The following is a 15,015-nucleotide window of genomic DNA, read 5'->3' as shown; positions in this document are numbered from 1 at the left end:
GGGGCGGGGCCTGCGCCGCTCCTCCCTCCGCCGGCGGCGGCCTCCGCGCGGGCCTCCCAGCCCCTATTCCACTCACTTTGTTCGGCGCCTTTGTCCTGGTCCACACCAGCAGGTGGAGCCGCAGTGAAAGTTTCCCGGCCGTTCCGCGAGCGGGAGCCCATCTTGCTCGCCGCCACGGCCCTCGCTGGAGGAGGAGGGTCAGAGCTCGGGGGCAGCCAATCGCGCGCAACGCTGCTAGTTATCAGAGCAGAATGGGCTGTAGTTGAGTGGACTCGGAAAGCTGCAAAACACTGTGGAGTGCTGCCGTGTAAATAAAAAGGGGGAAAAAGTTTCTCAAGTCGCCGCTGCACGACGTCGGGCCGCGCCGGGGCGGGGGTCTGCGCTCTTCCGAGCGGCCGCGCGCGGGACTCTGTGGTGCCGCCAGCCCCGGCCCCATTGTTTGTGTTTTCTTCAAAATATGGCAAAGGTTCAGGTGAACAATGTAGTGGTGCTGGATAACCCGTCGCCTTTCTACAACCCGTTCCAGTTCGAGATCACCTTCGAGTGCATCGAGGACCTGTCTGAAGGTGAGTGGCGCCGGGCTGTCAGTTGCGGCGGCGGACGTTAAAGTTTCCCGGCCCGGCCTCGCGCGGGGTGGGCCGCGGGCGGCGGGAGGGCGGCCATGCGAGGGAAACTTGAAGTTGAGGGAGCCGGCCGCGCCGCAACTTGCGAGCAACTTACCGGGCGGAGGGAGCCATGTTGTCAGCTTTGTCTGCGGCGGGCAGGCGGGCGGCTCCGGCGGCCCCAGGCGCCGGCGGGGGTCGTGCGGCCTCGGCGGCCCGCCGGGGAACGGAGCCATCTTACCCGGCGGCACGACGCCTGCTCCGGGCCGCCGGGGGCGAGCGGGGCCCGCGCCTTCCCGCCCGAGCCCCGCCGAGGCTGTCCTCGCGCCGCTCTCCGGCTCCCTCCACCAACCAGCGCGAAAGGCGGGCGCTGACTCGGCCCCTCCGCGCCCGGCTCCCGGGGACCGCCGTGCTCCCTGCGGGCGCCCGGGATGCTGCGCGCAGGCTCCGCGGCGGTGTAGACGCCTCTCCCGGGGGACGGAAATCTCTCTGAAACCGTGCTTAGCGAGGAAGTTCATCCTGCCCGAGGCCAGAGCAGGGCGCTTAAACAGTTCCCGGTCCTGGCTTCTCAAAAGTCTCAGAGACTTTCCCCAGATCGTATGAACGAACGGTGGCTATGTAATACGAGACAAAGTCTTTTCTCAAGTACGTTTTAAGGTTTAAAAAATGCAGAATGGTGAAGGAATGCAGAATTTAAAAAGCTAAAATGTAGGGTTCTTCCCACTTTTCTTAAATTTTGTTAAAATCGGTGCTTCATTTTCAAAAATTGAAACATGTTTAACTTCATCAGTGTTAATTTTAGTTAAGAGGACATCTTGGGACTTGAAATTATTTCGTCAAAATGCCTTTAAGAGTACTATTCTAATCATGATGGAAAGAATTTTTCTTTTCATTTAAAAGTTTTTAATCTCTACAATGTACTTTATGTATGTAGGATGTTAATTTTAATTATAAAAACCAATATATGCCCATTGCAATAAACTTCAAAAAGTTGTAAATAGGAAGTCACAGCTCTCTCCACTCTTTTAGCTAACCACAACCATTACTTTAAAATGTACCCCTCTGTTGTTTTAATACGTATATAAACTATATATGTGCATACATTTAATATGTGGGAATATTTTGAAGAATGAGCCATGATTAAAATATAGTAGTCTCCGAACAGGCTGTGATGATGTAAGGGTGTTTTGCTTAAAACCCCATTTGTTAGTGTTCCATAGTGTTAGTAAAAGCATTTCCTCACCAGACCCATTTCTAAACCCAACATTCGGGTTTCTTTTTTCTTCAACTGCCAGTTTAAATACAAGTGAGCAAATATAAAGAAAAGCATGTATGAGGCGATTCTAATTCAATACAGTGTTCTAGGCATCAGCAGTTCTTCATATCACAGCCATTTCTCAAGCCATGGCTTCCATTTTAGGAGTCAACTTTGTACAAGGAAGACATGATCTAGGATATTGTTACAGTGTTGCTACACTGGATAGTTCCAAACCAGCTATTCCCAGAAACCAAATGGGATCCTTTTACAACAATGGTATCACTCATGTCAAGAAGACACCTACTTCTAGTACACTTCAAAACCAGGGCACCATTATTGTAGGATATTTTAAGCTGAGTCATTCCAAAGCTGCAAAGGAATCTTTCAATAAAGGTGCCATTCCTGTAGACTCCATCTAGAGGCTGTGTGGAGTAAGGAAATGGAGTTGACTTATTTTATAGCAAAAGCTCTTTTCTAGGTTCTTTGTACTGTGATTTTTTTTTAAGTTCCTGATCAAAGTACAAAATGCTTAGAAGGGAATTTTGAGTTTATAATTTGTGTCTACCCTCAACCCACTGACTAGCCACTATTTATAATACTTGCCAATCGTCTTGAAATATTTTAACTTTATTATAAAAGCTGCCTTGCAGCTTTGCTTTAGAAGAAGCCTTAAGTAGTCCTGCTCTAAAGATAATATGGTTATTTCTTTTATAGGACTTATGTCTAAGAGTAGAGCACATTAAAAAGTGGGATGAAAAGGACAGTGAAATGGCTCAGCCAGTAAAGCCACTAGCTGCCCAGCCTTACTCCCTGAGGTCAGTCACCAGAATCCACGTGGTAGAGAGAGCCACTGACTCCAACCAGTTATCCTCCGACCTCCATCCACATCAATGCCCATATGCTTACATAAACACAAAAGATGCATAATTTTTTAAGGGATTTAAGTAGGGACTTTATCATGCCCAATCACTAGGTCTGTACAAGTTTTATTGGCCTGCCTGCCATTTCTAGGGTTTAATATTTGCACCAAAACTGTGCCTGTAACTTTATTCTTTGAAAGTTCAGGCCTCTTCTGCTTACAAAGGCTTTATACTTTCTACTAGACCACAGATCTTCCCAACAGTGCAGTTTTTTTCCTTGGTCACATGCTTCCCATTATACATGGAGATACTTTCTGCCTGGGATGACCATAATCAAATGGAGAATTTCACTTTCTAAATAAGTGAATAAATTCTGGCTAGAAACTTATAGCGCCACAGGCCTTATCCTTAACTTCCTGAAATACAGAGGACTAGAAAAGGAAAAGTGGGTTTATAAACAAACTAAAGCATGCCACAGCATTAAAACCCAGTGTGCGCCAGTTCTTTGAGTTATAGCTTGTGCTTACTGAGACTGGATTATCTAGCTCACCAGTCTTTACCCACCTTCTGTGTTCTTTGATTCCATTATGTCAAAACTAGAAAGAGCAAGATTTACCCAGCTTTTATTTTTTTAAATCTAAGGCTTTTGAGTAGCAGCGATTCAATTTGAATTCTAATTCTGATTTGTAAGCTGTGTGAATTTTTAGTAGATATCTTAGCTTCTCCAAGTCTCAGCTTACTTGTTTATATAACACACAGTATGTACTTGAATAATTATATCTGTATGATAAAGCGTTCGTATAAGTAACATAGCCCATTCACCTTAGGTAACTTAGTAGCTTTTCATATATCCTTCTTCTTAAATGTTTCTTCATTTGGCTTTTGGATCACTTCCCTCATCGGCCACTAGCTTCCTAAACTACTTTATTGATTCTTCATTTTCCTGATCTGTCAACTTTGGAGAGTTCGAAGGCTCAGTTCCTAAGAATCCCATTCATGTATTGCCAATTTTCAATTTTTTAAGATCTGACCTATGTTGTGTCTAATAGACATTCAAAACATATATAACTAACTACTGATTATTTTCTTTTTTATATCTGAAAGGGAAAAAAGTGGCAACTGCTGCTTCCATCGCCAAACTTTACCTAGGATGTAATGGTTTACATCACTCTCATGACCACCATAACTGATCCATAGCACCATAACTTCTGTCCTCGATTGCTGAAAGTCTCTTGTTCCCTTGCCCTCATTCAGTCTACACAAAGCACAGCAGTTAAAATGATCCTTTAATATGAAAGGTGGATCTATGTCGCTTCTCTGCTCAAAACCTTTAGGGGCTGGGGCTATAGCTCAGTGGTAAAGTGGGTGCCTAGAATTTGGAAAGCTCTGGGATTGATATGCAGCACAAGAAAACTTGTGGTTTTCCATGTCGCTAAGTGTAAAGCCAGAGACCTTAATGATGGGCATCAAACCTTCCATGATCTAGCTGGGTTGCTCCCCATCCCAACCTTAGGATTGGACACCTTCTCTCTGTTCCAAAATCCCCACCTCTTGGCTTATTCCTGAACACACTGAGCAGGTTCTTTTTGTTTGTAACTGTATTTGCTATTCTTTGTGATCTGATAATTTTACTGTCTTTTCCTAGATCTATCAACAAATAGGTGTCTTATGAGATGCCAGATGCAGGATCCTGAATCTGGAAATACAAAATAAAAGCTGAAAATCCAAATAGCCTCAGTTCTGCAGTAAAGCCATGGCATAATAGGTCCTCAAAAAGTAACTGTTGACTTTTAAAACATTACAAATAATAAGGAAGTTGAAATTGAAAAAGTTTCAGTTTGCAGTATAGTACGAATACAAAGAAATACCAATACTCTTACCAATTTAAGGAATACCTATATGATTACACACAGAAAAGGCTTTGTTAACATTCTCCAGAGTGAACCAGGGAAACAAACCTTAGGAGTGCTTAGTGTGGTCTCACTGTAACGAAGCCAAACATGGACCACACCTGCTCAGCATCATAGGAGATACCTGTCATCTTCACCCTATGTTTAAAGAGCAGATTCCTTCAAAAAGAAATAGTTTTACTCCTTTTTGGTCTCCATAGAGACTTCTTAAAAGGTGCTTAATGAAATGTAGCTGCAATTACAAGGCTAGTCTTAGGCTATACTTGAGTGTATCATGTCCCTGTCCCTGCTGTATAAAGAGGGTAGGCTCTCGATTTCCTCTTCTGGTTTTAAGACTGTATGGCAGAAAGGAGTAACAGGAGCAGACAGTCCCACTGTCCATTAGCAACAGTTGTAATATGCATCAATGGTAAGTCCAAGTTATTACAAATGTTATCAGTTATTCCGTTAGCTAGCATGAGTAAGGAGATAACAGATTGACAAATTTATGTCAGCTGATGAGCTGAAGACCTTTACTGCTGAACCACAAGGAAGGTTTGCTAATGATTTTCCTCTAGATTCTATGCTGATTTCTCTTTCATGGGGCAACTTTTCTCCAGTGGTGAGGCTAATTCCTCAGTGGTGAAGCTAAAAATGGCACCCAAAAAGAGACTGAGGGATTGCACAATAAATGACCCAAGCAATGGAATTTAATGTGTTCCAGGTGTTCTTTACTAACAGAGGTCTCTGAGTACTGTACTTAGGGCAAACTTTTAGTGTTTCCCCAATTTTTGTTCATGTTTTGTGAGGAGCCCTCTTCAGTGACCAGTGCTTCATGAAAGATTTGGAGGGGTTATTGGAATAGAATATGAATTCTGGTAAGAAATTAATAATGAACATTTCCATAGCTTTCTGAATAAGGAGGACTTTATCATCTGTTAATATAATTACTGGTATGAAGTAATGTTTTTGGTTTTTAATCCTAGACTTGGAGTGGAAAATTATCTATGTGGGCTCTGCCGAAAGTGAAGAATACGATCAAGTCTTAGACTCTGTTTTAGTGGGCCCCGTTCCTGCAGGAAGGCATATGTTTGTTTTTCAGGTAAGATGTTTTTAATAGACTGAGTTATCTCTGTGCTCTTATCCTTTTTGTGTTAGGCAATTTTACTTCATCCACTCCCGCTAGTAGTCTGCTCTGTCGTTGCAGGCACTTTCTGTCATAAAGCAGTTCTGTACTTGAATCTGTACGCAAATGTCTTTACTTTTGGGAGCTAGTAGCAGAACTAGTACGCCAGAAACTGTCTCACGGCACACAAGGTTGACTTTGGTTTTGTCCCGTGGAACACTTCTTCAGGATGAAAGCATCCCCGAATGTGTATTCAGTGGTGTGCTGCTTAGTAATATGCTTCTTCTGATGTAATTTCAACAACCTCATTTTGGCACAGTCAGTAACTGAAGGCTAAGAAATGTTAGCAGATAGAGATGTGTGACTTGAACCATTGGGATTGACGTCTGGTTCTTCACTGACGCTCCTAATCTGTTTTTCTAGAGGACTGCTGTGACACATCCTACCCCTAGTATAAGTCGTGTTCTCAGCTACCACTGACAGTAGTTAAGTTTGTGCCCAAGCTTGAGACATTGCCTTCTGCATTAAGTGTTATTTCGCTTACTTTATATTAAATTGCTATATAAAACTAGTGACTTTTTTCAATTATCCATGCTTCTTAGAGGGAGCTATTTATAATACTGCAAGGAGTAATGAGCTAGCTTTTAAAGAACTACTGATTTTTGTTAAAAGTATTTCTGCCTAACTGAGTCTCAGTGTAGGCAGAATCAAGGAGAAAGATCTACTTCCTATCCTTGGCCTCTATTTCTCCCTTCACTGACAGGACAATTTCAATGAATACTTGCTTTAAAGAACTCCATTAGAAATAGGCGAGGAGTTGCTTTAGAGCACACTTAAGAACTGAGGAGCAGGGACTGTTCACTATTAGCAAACCCCAAATAACTTAGTGTATATAAACAAATGGCAAAGAAAGGCTCAACTACAGTAGTTTAAAGGCTGTAATACTTTAATTAAAAGTGCTATTAATTTGAGTTGTATGTGTGTATAACCTTGTGAAAGCCATAGCAACACAGAGCGCCCAAGGAAGCACTGCAGTTGCAGGCAGGCAGACCTGATGCTTCTACTTACAAAGACAATATGACCCCACTAATGACCTGCCTCATAAGAATATTAGAAGGAATAAGGCAATTAGCAAATTATTGACAAAACTAGCTACATCTGTAATTAACTTAAGACTATTATTATATAAAGCGGCAGGATTTGTTTGGACCATAATCATGGGTACTACATACTGTACTGGTAATTCATGATGTAGCTCGGTTTAATGTATAGTCATATATATTCTTTGTATTGCTGGTTTTGGAATGAGCCTTTGGGAATCTTTTGTGTTTATGTTAAGAATACCTCTAAGCTTTTGGCTTGCCACAGTGCTGTGAAGGGAATCTCACAGCAGTATGTAGCTTTTGTTGGTATCGGTATAAATGTTGCCAAAAAGAACAGAAAGCTCTGTGATTTAGGTCATGTGTTAGCCTATTCAATTTTTAAAGTCTGTTTTAAAGTCTGACAATTATTAATGAAAAGAAACTAAGGTACACTTTTTGTTTTGTGTTATGAGCAAACTGTCCTATTTTCCTGGTCTGCTGTTTTCTTACAAGTGGTCTTAAGACTAGCAGGGAGATGTCCAGACATCTGTCCAGTCTTGAGGATTGGGTCAACAAGAGTGGTCCTCATAACTTTTCCACCCTTAATAATGAGAGGCACACACACTTCTTGACCCAAATTTGTGCAAGCTGAATCCTCTGGCAACCATGTTTCTAAACACATACACAACTACAACTAATTTTCTGAGTGGTAGGAAGATTACTGAACTCTTTCCCATAGTCACCCTTTTCCAGGTATATAAGAATTCCATTGGATGCCCCAAAAGTAACCTGAAGATGCTTAAGATTTGTAGGACAAAGGGTATTTTGTACAGGAGAGGGTCTTGGTGTCGGTCCAAAGGGGATCATAAACCCTATTGGGATGGGAACTGAGTAATGGGAAAATAATATTCTGAAATAATAAATTCTTACAGCTGCATTTATATTAAGACATATATTAGGAGATTTGTGTCAAGTAACATAAACACATAAATAGGGAAGCTGCTACCTTCTGAATCAGAAAGGTTTTTGCTTAAAAAATAGGTTTGATGAAGATATCAAGAGATAAATTTGGGGGATTGTTTGAGAAGGAACTTCATAGCCAAGGGTACTGTTTGAGGCAGAGGCACATCTTACAGAGACAGGTTAGAAAGCTTAGCGGTATTCTGCATAAGAGATGAAGACGAACACCTAGCCTTTAGACTTGAGATGCTGAGATGACAAAATAAGAGAATAAGAGAAGCTGAAGGGAACTGAGACTTTTAGTTTCCATGAGATTTTATGGCTTTTAGTGCTGGCTAAATGTTTGACAGAGAGACAGAGAGACAGACAGACATAGTCTTGAAAGTCTCCAAGCTGAAGTATTTACAGAAGAGTTCATGTGCAAAGGATGTTCTTTGGTGCTGGAAACGGTAAACTATTATGCTAGCATTTCATTTGTTTACCACACAGAACGGCTTTTACTCAGATGCCTCTGCCATCACTATGTCTTACTAGTTTGGTTCTTTCCATCGAGCCCGTCTCAGCTGTCTTGCTCATTACCATCGACACGGTCCCAGTTTTTCCTGGTATTTTTAGTGTCTTCTAGTTTTATTGTTTCACTTTCTCTATTCCTCAAGGTTTACCATGATTCAAAATGTGGTCTTTGGTATCATCTGCCTAAAGTTTTTGCCTGCACTGAATTTCCAGCATCTGTGACTCAAACAGCACACTATACTTAGTGCCCAATAAATAACGTGACTGTTTACAAATGATTTTCATTTTTTCAAATTTGCTCTATAGATTTTAAGATCCAGTGTCAGTTTTTTTTCAGTATATGTTTCCTCCTTATTTAGTTGTGCAAGGGGTTGAATAGAATTGCCAGTTTCATATAGTTTACTACTGAAGTACTTGCAAACAGTGACTGACCAGATACAAAGAACCCAGGTCTCTGACAGAAGATGGAAACTGATAGAATATACATTTACTGGAATAAGTTTTGTGAAACTAATTTAATACATAGTAACTTGGGACTGAAAATTAGAGGTGCAACAGGTTAGGATCACTACAATGGTTAACTTGATTATAAACAATGATTTTATAATCAATATTAGGTAATTAATCACCATAGAGTAAAACCAGAATTATTTCTTTCTTTAGCTGTTATTGTGCCTGCAAAGTACTGAGGGTACTCAGGACTAAAACACAGAAGTGGGAACCTTATGTTCTAGGTATAAGCCAATTCCCATCAAAGAACATTTGGTGGGTAAGTTGGTTGTGGTGCTATTCACCTGACATTCGAGCAATCAGGAGGCAGAGTGAAAGAATTGCATAAATTTGAGGCCAGCTTGGGTTGAACAGAGAGTAAGAGTCCAGCCAGGGCTACGTAGCAAGTAGGACTTGCCTCCAAAAGCCAAAAATAAATAAATTAATTAATAGAAAAACATTTCCCCCACTAATGTAATTTCAAGTAGTGCTAAAGTAATTGAAACTCACTCACTGTACCTGCCACTAACAGTCCTTTGTGTATTTCCTTTAAAACTATTCTAGGCTGATGCACCGAATCCAGGACTCATTCCAGATGCAGATGCAGTGGGGGTAACAGTTGTGCTAATTACTTGTACCTATCGAGGTCAAGAATTTATTAGAGTTGGCTACTATGTAAATAATGAATATACTGAAACAGAATTAAGGGAAAATCCACCAGTAAAACCAGATTTTTCTAAGGTAATTTTTCTTACTATTCCTTTTTAATTACTGTACTATCCAAATTTTAGGGGATTGTTATTTCATTCTACACTGTGAACACGGTCTTGAAGCAAATCTGAAGTGTTTTAGCACTTGAACAAACTAATCCTTGCTCCATTTGCATGGATGACCTCAGTCCTGCCTCTCTAAATTAATGTTAGGTGGGTACCTTGAGTCAACACTGAGGACATAGACTGTCCTATTTTTGTAGCAAAGTGATTAAATATATTTTTGCCCATAATGCTTCCTAAAATTGTGGCAAAACAATGTGATTTTGTTATTCATTTCTTTTGCGATGGTTTTGAGACAGGATTTTCTGCTGTAACCCAGGTTGGCCTTGAACTATGGCATTCTTCTTTCCTCAGTTATCCAGGTTTTAGGATTACAGTTGTCACCCTGCAGTGTGTGCTTATTTTTATTAATATTTAGAACAGCTATATATGTTATCCTATTATTTTTGATGATAACAACTTAAATTCTGAGACATCAAAATTTGATTCAGTAGTCTTAAAAACATTTAGTATCTTAAATTTTTCCCACTGGGAACAGTTAACGGGTTTAGTTACTGGTCTTTTTTTTTTTTTTTTTTTTTTAATAAATTGAGCATGGTACTCTATGTGGCAGACTTGCTACAAACGAGAAAGTTTTGCTTTCTGCTGGTGGGTTGGGATGCCTTCCACAATTTGGAGTTGTCCTGTTGAGCCAGGGTTATTCCTGATAGAACCTTTGTATAGCAGTAAAAAACAAAACAACAATAATAATAATAATAAAATCTCCTAAAATACTGTTTCTGGAAATGCATTTTAATATATTACAGTTAAGATCCGAGTAATTATAGAGGTTCTATTTGAGGAAAATTGTTCAAGTCTTTGTTTTTTGTGTTTTATTTCTTGGTGCTTAGGATTGAACCTACAGACTTAGCCAGAATACTTCTTTGCACTGAGCTATATTCCCAGCCTGCAAACACATTAGGCTAAAGACATACTTATTTAACTAAAAACATTCTCTAAAGCGTGGGAAGTACCTTTTCCCCCTTAGCATTAGGAAGCAGAAGTATAAAAGCAAGACACTTTGTTGCAGGGATGAAATGATCTAGATGAATTTTTCCCTGTCTCCTTGACTATTAGTTATGTGTAACTGCTTCACTTTCTGACAGCTTTGCATATGAATTTAGTCCTTTAAAAGGACTAACAGAACCACCCAGTTTGCGTATGGTAATCTAACTTTTCTGGTGCTCACCATTTAACTGTTTTTCTTTCTAGCTTCAAAGAAATATTTTGGCATCTAATCCCAGAGTCACAAGATTCCACATTAACTGGGAAGATAACACAGAAAAACTGGAAGATGCAGAGAGCAGTAACCCAAATCTACAGTCACTTCTTTCAACAGATGCATTACCTTCAGCATCAAAGGGATGGTCCACGTCAGAAAACTCACTGAATGTCATGTTAGAATCCCACATGGACTGCATGTGATAACATGCCATCCCATTAGTACAGATTAAGCTATTAAAAACAGAACTATTTCCCTGAAGTTCCGTAAGTACATAGTCAAGGTGAAATGTGAAGAATCTGTTTAAAAACATCCTGTAGAAAGTTTATAAGAAAACCAGTATTTGAGCAAATTGTGGAATATAAATACAACTATTTTTAAGTACTTTTTTTCTCTAATGTGTTATTTTATTTGTTCTTGAAACTAATCTGGTTAAAGTATATATATTATTTTCTTCTCCTTTATATGTAATTAAAGCATTTATAAAAAGAAGAGTTATCAATTATTAGACCAGGTTGTGAAGGTGTTTTAGCCTCTTGGATAATAATACTTTTTACTAGCCTTTAAAAGAACAAAGTTTACTTCAACTAAAATGATTTCCTGTGAAGACAGCATCCTTTTAATTTAAGGAGCAAACTTCCATTCTGTAGTGAAAAGCTATCTTTAAAAAGGAATTTGAAATCAACTACATGCCACCAAGGCTTTCCTAGGCCACCCCAGTGCATCTTGTGGCTACCACCACGGCTTGTGTTACACTGGACTTGTGGTTTTATGTAATAAATGTGGCTGCCTTTGAAGTCCCTCTGACTATGGTTTATGCTTCCCTACTAATAGAACTGAGAGACCACGATCACAAATCATTATTGTCCAGAGATTTCAACACAGCAAGAGCAAATGCAAGGTTTCTAAAGTGTATGATTAGATTATAGCTGGATGATAGTGGCGCACACCTTTAATCCCAGCACTTGGGAGGCAGAAGCAGGTGGATCTCTGTGAGTTCGAGGCCAGCCAGGTTATAGAACTAGTTCCAGGACAGCTAGGAGGCTGTTAAACAGAGAAATCCTGTCTTGAAAAGCCAAAAGATCTGCTGTTCAGAAACTCTGAACTTGGGTTGTCGGCGGTGTTGCTATAAGAAAGGTAATTTAGAAAGGTCTGCTTTGCTTTATCCTAATAAGCTGGCTAGTTTTGTTCACAGCTACAATACCCCATATCCTCTGCTTCTCATTAAAGTGATAAGATCAGGGCATATCTGTAGTTGACATGTTCTAGACAGCTTTTCCAGACAATTTTTTTTGAAGAGCAATTTTAGAAAGGAACTTACCAAATAAATGGGCCAAAAGCATCTTTTCTTTAATGAGAAATAAGTACTTCAAGGATTTGCTCCATTAAATTTACAGTAGAATATTTTCTTTTGACCCTTGCTGATGGTAAGCAGGACAGCCATAAGATGCAAGTTATGCAGTGCCTTCCACATCTAAGCTTTTATACTGCGCTTTTAAAAGCATTTTAAGGAAAAGAAAGGCATTTTTTTTGTTTTTTTAGAAAGGAAGGCATGTGTATTTTAGAATATGAATTTGTGAAAAAAGTCTTGTTAAATGTTAAAACTTTGAAATTCAATACTCCAAATTATTACAGTACTGTCCATATCCCAGTCCACAGATTTTAAAAATAAAATACGTCTGACTTAAGTATTTGAAAAGAAAAATCTCATTTTTGTCTAACTACAATTAGGAAAAAATGTTAAAACAAGAGTTAAGTGATCAATACCGTAGGAAGAGTTTGTTAGAAATAAAAGGTAAAAACTAAAATCACCAAGTAAAACAATTTACTTGAGTCTTTACCTGATTATAAATACCACTTTGCAATACTATATGTTCAGGTTTTTATGTCAGTTTTTAAATGTATAGCTTACTGTCATAAGTTTGAGACATAAAACTATTGCCTTTTATTATTTTAAATGTTACTACTCTGTAGAATTTAAAGTTAAAAAACAAATGAATAATAGAACTATTTAAATTAAGAATTAAGAAATTAGCATGCATGGAATTTCCTCCTGTTTAGCCTTGTTTATAGACATATGTCTTAATTATAGCCAAAAGGCTTAGATAACATCCCCAGACCCCTTTATTCATTCATTTATTTATTTTGAGGTAGCATCTCTCTATATAGCTTTAGGTGTTTTGAACCTATTAAGTAGGTCAGGCTGTCCTTCAACTCACAGAGATCTGCCTGCCTCTACCTCTGGAGTATTAGAATTAAAGATATGCCACAATGCAATGTCTGGGGAAAAGACACACACACACCCCTCTGCCCATTTATACCACTGAAGAGCTAGGTGAGTAGGTTATGAAGATATCATTTCCTTGAGTTAAGGAAGCACTCTAGAAACTGAGGAAGTATGTATGCATGCATGCATTTGCTCATTCATAACCTTGTCTGACCCTTAACTTTCTACTATTTTACCCTATAGTTTTAGGGTCTAGTTTTATTAAGAAAGTCTTTGGGGGACTGTCAATATGGCTCAGCAGGTAAAGGCTTGCTGCCAAACCTGAATACATGAATTTAATACCCAGGATTCACATGATCAAAGGAGAAAACCAATGCCCACAAGTTTTCCTCTAACTTCATATGTGCACACACAAAAGAAATGAAAGACTATGGTGTGGTTTTCTACCACAATCCATAGTGATACCGTGCAACACCCTACAACACAACTACACATGTATATTAAATTTTTTTTTCACAAACATGGCCCCATTGCTACACCTTAAACTATGTGCAGCCTGACTCTAAATGGACTTCAAAAGAATGACGAAAGGCTATGGCATCTTTGGTAGAAAGTAGCAATAAGTTTCTACAATTGTAAAATCTTTACTAATCTTTTTTCTCACATTTGGATTCTGATCTTGACATTTAAAATGCGGGAAAAGTGCTAATTCACTTTACATTATCATTGACACTTTGAAGCCATAGCTATTTACTGTAATATTTCCTCGGTATTAATAGTCTGATATTATTAGTTGCCTGCTTGTTTCTTGACATTCTTCATAACTGCTTAGGAATCATTTCATGTAATTACTCACACAGTGTCTTGTTGATTTTAGGATGTAGAACACACTGGGCCATAAGGATTTCAAAATGTACAAGCAGTGCTCATTATAGCCACTCCTCCTCTTCTAGTGTTCTCAATTCACAGATCCCATCTTAAAGTTCTCAGATGGAACTCCTGGGACATTTCTTTTGTGATAACCTTTATAAGCATCTCATAAGAACTCTGAGTAGAGACTACAGAATGAGGCTATCTTAACATGTAACAACACCCTGTGAAACCAAAGTCCTATTTTTACAAGAACAGAATAATCAAAACCATAAAAATAGAAGACATCAAGACACATTTTAAAAATAATTTCTCCTAAATTTCCTGTCACTTATAACCAGATATTGATAGTCTGTCTGTAAAAGCTTTTAAATATACTTGCTGAAGTATTATTACAGTGTATGAACAGAATTTCTTAGTACATATGTGAACATATGTTTTCTAAATAAACAAATCTCTCTAAAAGGTGTCATTAGGAGCCACTGTTGGCCATAAAAATGCCTTAAGCTATATGCTATCTACTTATTCTGTAAAATGAATTTCCTTATTTGAAATTGGTAGATCTTTATAAAATGACATCTTTACATTTCCGTACATAAAACTAAGTTCTAAACAGAAAACATGGACCTTTTTAAAGATACTTCCTTAATACTACAAAACGGATGTTATATTTCCTTCAATTTTTGGCAGTAACTTAAAACTACTTGAATTCTACAACAGATACTTTTTCAGAATAAGATTACTGTTAGTCAATTTAATTTACTTAAAATTGTCACATCCAGTACCTGCACTGGTAGATCCAATTCCTGTAGTCAGTACGGACCTTGGTGTAATCTTGGCTGCATATTTGAGGAATTGCGATTTACCTGTGCCAGGATCCCCAACCAATAAAAGATGAGATTCACCTAGGAAAAAAAATAAAGGTGTAAAGGTTCAAAGTTCTTAAAAGATCTATGAATACCATATAGCTAAAAAAAAAAAAAAGAAATGCCAACATTTTATATGGCATTTTGATAAATTTAATGTAAGGCTCTTCAAGAAGAAGTTAATGAGAAGATCCTTAGAAAAATTAGCTGTCACAAATATAGCAATTTTTGATCACTGA

The 15,015-nt window shown here is 38.8% G+C and overlaps 2 protein-coding genes across 3 annotated transcripts in view; one reads left to right on the top strand and one right to left on the bottom strand.

The window, feature by feature from the left end:
- Positions 1 to 15,015, bottom strand: part of Mcm9 (minichromosome maintenance 9 homologous recombination repair factor) — a 67,569-nt gene that overhangs the window by 38,145 nt on the left and 14,409 nt on the right. For both annotated transcript variants that reach the window (XM_057757930.1, XM_057757938.1), the window contains exon 7: positions 14,696 to 14,815. In XM_057757930.1, the coding sequence (XP_057613913.1) occupies positions 14,696 to 14,815 (120 nt within the window). The remainder of the gene's footprint in view (positions 1 to 14,695; positions 14,816 to 15,015) is intronic.
- Positions 187 to 11,610, top strand: Asf1a (anti-silencing function 1A histone chaperone). Its single transcript, XM_057757948.1, has 4 exons — positions 187 to 566; positions 5,596 to 5,711; positions 9,344 to 9,520; positions 10,804 to 11,610. Exons 1-4 carry the CDS (start codon positions 458 to 460, stop codon positions 11,014 to 11,016), a joined length of 615 nt encoding a protein of 204 aa, XP_057613931.1. The 5' UTR covers positions 187 to 457; the 3' UTR covers positions 11,017 to 11,610.

The sequence above is a fragment of the Chionomys nivalis genome, chromosome 2 (genome assembly GCF_950005125.1).
Source record: "Chionomys nivalis chromosome 2, mChiNiv1.1, whole genome shotgun sequence".
Lineage (NCBI taxonomy): Eukaryota > Metazoa > Chordata > Mammalia > Rodentia > Cricetidae > Chionomys > Chionomys nivalis.
This window is presented reverse-complemented; position numbering and strand designations above follow the sequence as displayed.